The sequence below is a fragment of the Saxophila tyrrhenica genome (assembly GCF_035928015.1).
Source record: "Saxophila tyrrhenica strain CCFEE 5935 chromosome Unknown scaffold_11, whole genome shotgun sequence".
NCBI classification, from domain to species: Eukaryota; Fungi; Ascomycota; class Dothideomycetes; order Mycosphaerellales; family Extremaceae; genus Saxophila; species Saxophila tyrrhenica.
In genome coordinates this window covers 1,158,862-1,165,767 of record NW_027041743.1, presented here as the reverse complement: position 1 = coordinate 1,165,767, position 6,906 = coordinate 1,158,862, and the positions used below count along the sequence as shown (strand labels likewise).

At 50.0% G+C, this 6,906-nt stretch overlaps 3 protein-coding genes across 3 annotated transcripts; 1 reads left to right on the top strand and 2 right to left on the bottom strand.

Annotated features, from left to right (window-relative positions):
- Nucleotides 1-2,602: 2,602 nt before the first annotated feature.
- Nucleotides 2,603-3,313, bottom strand: LTR77_007543 (uncharacterized protein; the record flags this gene model as incomplete). Its single annotated transcript, XM_064804780.1, has 3 exons — nt 2,603-2,774; nt 2,830-3,152; nt 3,224-3,313. The coding sequence occupies 3 exons, from the start codon at nt 3,311-3,313 to the stop codon at nt 2,603-2,605; spliced, it is 585 nt and encodes a 194-aa protein (XP_064657550.1).
- A 535-nt stretch (nt 3,314-3,848) lies between these two features.
- LTR77_007542 (uncharacterized protein) lies at nt 3,849-5,744 on the bottom strand (the record flags this gene model as incomplete). Its single annotated transcript, XM_064804779.1, has 2 exons — nt 3,849-4,587; nt 4,654-5,744. The coding sequence occupies 2 exons, from the start codon at nt 5,742-5,744 to the stop codon at nt 3,849-3,851; spliced, it is 1,830 nt and encodes a 609-aa protein (XP_064657549.1).
- Nucleotides 5,745-6,225: 481 nt separating this feature from the next.
- On the top strand, nt 6,226-6,748 carry LTR77_007541 (uncharacterized protein; the record flags this gene model as incomplete). The annotated part of the gene is made up of 2 exons (XM_064804778.1): nt 6,226-6,569; nt 6,625-6,748. The coding sequence occupies 2 exons, from the start codon at nt 6,226-6,228 to the stop codon at nt 6,746-6,748; spliced, it is 468 nt and encodes a 155-aa protein (XP_064657548.1).
- Between the last annotated feature and the right edge of the window lie 158 nt (nt 6,749-6,906).

Sequence of the window (6,906 nt, the reverse complement as noted above, 5' to 3'; positions counted from 1 at the left end):
TGTTCAATCGTCACTTGACTCTCCAAAGAAGCACGATCAACCTTGATCACGTGAGACTACCTAGTAGGATCATAACAACGGATTATACCCCTCCTTTTAACGACTAGATTCTTAGTTATACTCTAAGTAAAGTAGCTCGTAGGGCTCGTAGTCTAGACCGCTACCTCTACGCCGAGATCGTAACTAGCTAGTATCTAAAGCTCTATATCCCCCGTTCGCTACGCTTAGAGCTACTAACGAGTAGTCGGTTATCGGACGTCGTAAGTCTATTAAGCCGGACTAGATAAGCCCTTAATAACCGTCCTATCTATAAAGTTCTTATTAACGTTATCTACTACGAGACCGCTATTACGAAGGCTCTATAGTTTAAGATAGAGGATAATAAGCGGAATAACTAGTTCTATATAGACGACCTCTTTACGAGCTATACTACGAGCTATACCGGTATACCTTCTTAACTACGGACACCTCCGGTAATTATACCGGTTTTATTACTAATCCGGAGTCCTACTACGAGCGCTTCTACGAGCGCTCCTACTATAGTCGTTAGTAGTATCGAGTAGCTAGTCTTTAACCTTCTATTCTCTTAGAAGCTAATAGACTATTAAAATCGCCTAGACGCTAAGGCTCGAATCGTAGTAGGTATCGTAGAAAAGGTACTTACTACTTGTTAAGCCGCTTAAAAGGAGTATAAGGAGCGTTAACCTCCTTTAAAGATTTATCTTAAGCGGTCGGCGGGTATCTCGTTAGCTTCGGAGGAGTCGTCTAGCTTAGAGGAGGCTCGTAAGGAGGCTTATATAGCTCGTTAGGAGGCTAATAAGAAGGCGGATTACTATAAGTATACTTATAAGAGACTTAAGTAGAGGATCGAGGCTACGGAGCTTAAGAAGGGCGAACGCGAGTCGCTCCGTACGGTACTACGAGCTAACTACGAGTAAAATTAGTCTAGCTCGCGGGAGGGGGTTACTATAGACCTCGACCGGTATATTACCTTTCTAACGATAATAGCTAGTATAGTTCCTACTCTACTAGACGAGATTACGAGGCGTAGCGAGTCGCCGGCTCCTTTAAAGGGTAAAGTAAAGAGTAAAGTAAAGGCGCTACTACGAGCGGAGCCGTCGGATAGGGTATTACGGCCTTATAAAAGCTAAAGGGGGATAGATATAAAGCCGGAGGAGGAGCTAAAAGACAAGACGAAGGGGAAGTAGAAGCAAAAGAAGAAGTAGTAGTAGTAGTAGAAGTAATTAATTAAACTCTATATACCTAGAGTATTAGTAGAAGTAGGAATCGCTAAGGCTCGCTAGTAGGCTTACTATATAGATAGATACTATACTTTTAAAAGAGACAAAACCTACTACTATTACGACCCTCTTCTAGCGACTATATACGGCCTTTAAGCTTAACTACCTTATCTTTAAGTATAAGCTTCTTAGACTTAAGCGCGAAAACCCTCTTAACTAGCCCTTTAAACCTCTTAGCTAGCTCGTTAAGTAAACTCGTTAGCTCTAGCGATAGCGAGCCGATAGCGCGACTCGTAGAGTACTTGGATTTGGCTTAACGCTTATAGAAGGTATACCTAGAGTATATACTCTTATTAGTAGGTAGAGAGTACTTAATCCTCTACTTATTATACTAATAGTAGTTCTCGGTAGTAGTAACACAAGCGCTATTAACCTCTATAATAAAGCTAGCTATAGTATACTTGGTTAGGTTATTATAGGTAGTTTTGAGCTATATAGAAGTTAGTAGGGTTAAATAAAGGGGATTAGAAGGGGAGGGGAGACTTACTTTAGCCTTAGTCGTCTTTGTAGCTAACTCGTAGAGTAGCTCGTACTAACGCCTAGTACTATAGTACTAGAAGTCGTTTGGGTCTTAAGACTCTAGCTTGCGGTATACTATAGTACGTACTAGGGGAGGGGGGGCGTTAAGAGGGGATAGAGGGGGGGGAGGACCTCCGGTTATTTAATTAAACCGGTCTATCAATTAGGTAGTACTATCGAAGCTATTAATAGGAGTAAAGGATACTATAACTAGTATAGCTAAGGTGGTTTTTTTGATAATTATATTAGAAGGTTAAGTGCGAGCTATGTAAACGGCTCGTAGATATAGGAAATTAGCCTTATTGTTACAAGACGACAATCGGACGACCTGACTAATAACAATGGAGCAATAGCGCTCGTAACGACTTACAATGGCGGCTCGTAGATGGCTCGTAACTACAATAGCAGAGTAAGGTTGTGAAGTTGAAGTTGAAAATAGCCATTTACGACACGACACCACGATCATGGCTGGGCTTGGCCGTCTATCAGACGACTTCATCTTGATGCTCAATGATTTAGATACACATAGGCCTTTGCGGTTGTGAGTGTACCAATCCTCAGTCATGATTGACCCTTGTATAACTGAGGCTACGCTTCACAAAATCAAAGATCACGCATCTAATGGAGCAACACCAGCAACAGACGACGGGGATGACGATGGCTGCCTCGAAAGCGCACTTCACCATCTCTGGGACTTCCGAGATCATGAGTTGAACTATATAGAGATACTGGCTTGCATGTTGCTGGGAACCAGTGCTCGAGACGCGTTTGGATCTCCTTCACTACACTCCTCCAACCACCCGAGGCCCGTTCGCAGCGCCAGCGGCAGGAGGACGCTGCTGCAAATCGACCGTCTCTCCATTCTCTTCTGTGCCGTCGGAGTTCCTTCGATTCTTGTGTCGCCACGAGACAATTAGGTATACATCACCTAGCACGCAGACGGCGGTGCATACACTGTGGACGAGAATCAGTGCTCGAATAACGCAGTAGGACTCTCAACAGTACTGACATGGAAACAACAATCGCAGCACAAACAGTCGACCGCATCGCCTTCCACAAGTGCCTCGTCTCACGAGACCATCCATCTCCGTTCCCAGATCCTACTTCGTCCTCCAGAGGCTCCCAGATGCTGCCAGTGAAAAGTGGCTTGTTGTTACTTGCCACGAGTCCGACTGTCGCGAGCAGGAAGATGGTGTTCAGAACCAGCGACCAGGCGCTGTAGTCGATGCGGTACTCGATGCGGGATCCGGACTCGCTGTCTTTATAGTAGAAGCGGCTGGCCACTACTGCGGCGACGACCAGCAGGAGATTGACTGTTAATGACACGCATGCCTTGATCAAGGTCAGTGCTTCGTTGTCAGAGGGCAAAGGGCAGATGGCAGGGGACGGATGTCAGAACTCACCACTTGTTTGAGTGCGAGCGTATGCGGTATGACCGTGTAGGGTGGGTCGGGACTGTGGTACCCAGACGCATTCACCACGCCGATCACCATAGCGTTGCCGGCCAAACAGAGTATGTGTGTAGCAATCACTACTACGAGATGAGCCCCGGCTGGGCTGAGTCCAAACATTGAAGTGTATCCCTCAAGCCTCGCCGTCACTTCACACACTCTTCGACTGGACTTCGAAACGAGTATCTTCTGGACGGGAACTGAAAATGCTCATCGCGTGTCGTTATAACACAACGATAAGGCTGCAAGTGGGCGGTGCGACTGCAGTATGCATTAGGCAGCCAATGGAGTTCTGAATTCGACAGCCTTGCGCCTTTTTCTCTCAGCCTTGTGTCGCCATGGACGTCATGTTTCCTATTGCGAGCGAATCGCTACCGACGTCTTCTAGGTCCAGGAGTATCAGTATATCTCGTCCCAGCCCGCTGCATCATTGACAGCCCATTCTGCGAGACTTGCTTCGAGGATTCGGCTCATGCAGGTTTGCGAGGTCATACTACTGGAGTCCTGATCCTCCGCCGCTCATTGTGAAGCGTTCGATACATCCGCAGGGCCAGTGTCCACGTCACTTCTCGGTGCGTCAGTTGCTTGAGGTATCGCTATTCTTCTTCAGCAGCTTCTCCGTCCATGTTGTTTTCTGGGAAGCGGACTTCGCTGGTGCCAACGCGGCCTTGGTCTCCGGCGTTGGCTGAGACAGATGGATGCTCCAAATCCTCTCACCAGTAGCTCCGAATTCTCTTACGGACGCGTTCAGGACGGGCGTGTCGGTACCGTGCAGGGGAACAGCGACGGGTGTGACTGGTACAACAGTGCATTCTTGCGCAGATGGCATGCGCTGCATGGCTTCAAAGTCGACCCATCGAAAGACGGCAATCCAAGGAGCAAGGCCTCCTACCATGATCAGGAGCGCGAGATTAGGCCCGCGAAATGACGAGGGGTGCGACACGATGGCCGCTGCCATTTTCATAAATTGAATGGCTCCGGGGAGCCATGCGTTCCCGAGTGCCAGGATCGAGGTATTCTTGTCCCATGCTTCTGGTGGACGTGACCCTCTGACAGCGACGAAAAGGCCCGGATCGACGACGATATGAACAAAGTTGCGGTTGAAATTGTTCCATTGAGGCTGCTTTGCCAATGATATAACACTCGGTGGATACGAGGTCACTACACTCATCATCATGGCCTCGAACCTCCACTCGTCTTCCGCATGGTCAGAGCGGTGCGGCTGACATCTCGGAGCCTGGCGAGCATAGAAGTACATGTCGGCACTAATGCCTCTTGAAGGCTCATAGTAGAAGCTTTGTTCCACGGCTCTTCGCCTGAGAGGAAGTACGATGTGAGTCCATAGCTCATCCTGGTACCGGCAGTTCAAGGCAGCAACACACCTCATGTGTTCCTGAGATCCCTCTACGAACTCTGCATGCTTGTCTGACACTGGCACCGATATCCTCAGCCCCTGGTTGGAGCCTTCGAAGACTTCTCCGTATTGCGAGCGCCAGCTGACGATATCTCGGGCGTAGCGAAAGCCATAGGGATGCGGGGAGAGGAGCTCTTCGCGTGGCAATTTCGGGTCGTCTGGCATCCAGGCCAATATTGAATGATCGGCAGCTGCAGATGATCGAATGATCTCTTCCTGGAGCCTTATAAAGGCTTTCTTGCCACCCTCACCGTACAGCATCGGCATGGCTATTTCGAAGAGACCCAGTAGTGAGTAAGCCTGATCTTCTTCGCGGGAGGCCTTCCTTTTCGCAGCCCATGACATCCTTCTCGCTACGCTCCTGGTGGGCAGGAGTTCGGAGCTGAGAATAACCGCCACGTCGACACCGGTCGCTCTCTCGATGCTCTGCGCCAGTGCCTCCTTGTCGCCAAGCCTTTCCCAGTGACAATCGAAGAAGCTGACTTTCTCGGGTGCTATCAGTTCTTGCAACGTCCAACTGCGGGTGAACCAGGCAGACTGCTCGAAACTGGCGCGACTGCTCTCGGGAAGGCTGTTCATGTTGTTCTCGGGACCAGGTGGCATCTTACTTAGGGACCCAAAAATGGCGCGAGCGCCTTCGGTAAGGCTGTGTATGTTGCTCTCGGGACACGGAGGCCTCTCATTTGGGGATCCTGCCGTCGATGGATCTTCAAACCCTGCGCTATCAAGCTTGACATCACTGAGATATGCGTAGCAAACACTCGCCGAACGGTACCATCGAAACATCGAGTTGATGGCTTCAGATAGCTCGGCGCTGCTACGTTTGTCGATGCAGACGGTGTCAATCCAGACGTAGTGATAGTCATCTTTCCAAGCCTGCTGACATGCATATTCAATCTTCTTGTAACCCTGTTTTCGAGGCACGACGTCGAGACGGATGTCGTCGAATGTCAGTTCGTCGGGACCCCACGTGTGAGACAGGATAGCGTAGCCTCCAGGTACATAGCGTTCATGGTGGAAGGACTCGAGCCTTCGAGTCTCAACGTTGAGTAGCCACATCGTAGATTGGTAGATCGAGTCCGAAGACTACTGCCGTCTAGATGCTATTCCGTCCAGATGCTATTCCGTCAAGAAGAAAGATCGAGCAGAGTCAAGACGGGATGAGTGGCCGGAGAGAATCAAGCGGTTCCGTGTGCTGAGTGCTTAGCCGCCGTGCAGCCTCGTGGCGAGCGGCACCCTATCGTGCACAGCCTACCTAGGGTACTCATATCGAGCATGATTGCCAGAGTGCGTTCGACCAGATTTTTTGCTCCATAAGCGCAGGAGGAGGGCTAGTTAGCCTCGCCCCCGGTAGGTAATAGTCAACTGTCAGAAGCAAGCAGCTGAGAGGTGGTCAGTGAGGTGAGGACCCCGCTGACTCAGCCCAAAACCTTCACCCTTGTGGCTATCACTCCAGCACACACCTCCTAGGTGTGCTCCTCTTGACTTGACACAGTATACCTTGACTCTAGACCCAGTCAAACAGAGCTTTAGAAAGAACATGAAGCAGCAAAGCACCGGAGAGCAGCGCGTCATTATCCGTGCAAACGTGAAGAGCATTCCTGGCGACCCACTTGCTCGTCCTTTCGCCCTTGGTGAACTCTACTCGCAACAAGTGCTACACCGCTCGCTGCGGGAATCAGGCCCGGGCGACGAACCGGACGATGAACAGAGTCCGGTCGGCTTTGACGCCGTGCATCTGTTGCCAGGCTTTGATTCCCCGAACCCCATTCAAGGATGGTTCGTCTTCGACATAGACGTGAGGCGCGAGATGGGAAAGAAGAACATCTGCACGCTACCGCACTACAACTACTCGGCTCAGTTCGATGATGACAAGCGGGAATGGTAAGTGGCTCGAACATATGCCAAACGGTGCAAGAACCTCTGCTCATGACTACAGGGTATTTACACCGCGGCCAGTATCTGAGAAGCTCGTCCACTATCTCTCATTGTACCAGTGGGGCGCTGGAGAACTCCAAGTCCACCAGGAAGGTCATCCACAGGTTCAGACTCTAGGGACATGACCACCTTCACTGCACACCTCATGGTGTTTCTGGCGGCGTGTCACCTTTACATTCCGGACAGTCTTCCTCCGTGGTATCCTTTGCCACCCCGTGGATGTCATCCCGCTGCCCGCACACCATACTGGGGTTCCTCTGTCTTGCGAGAGCGCATTTGACAA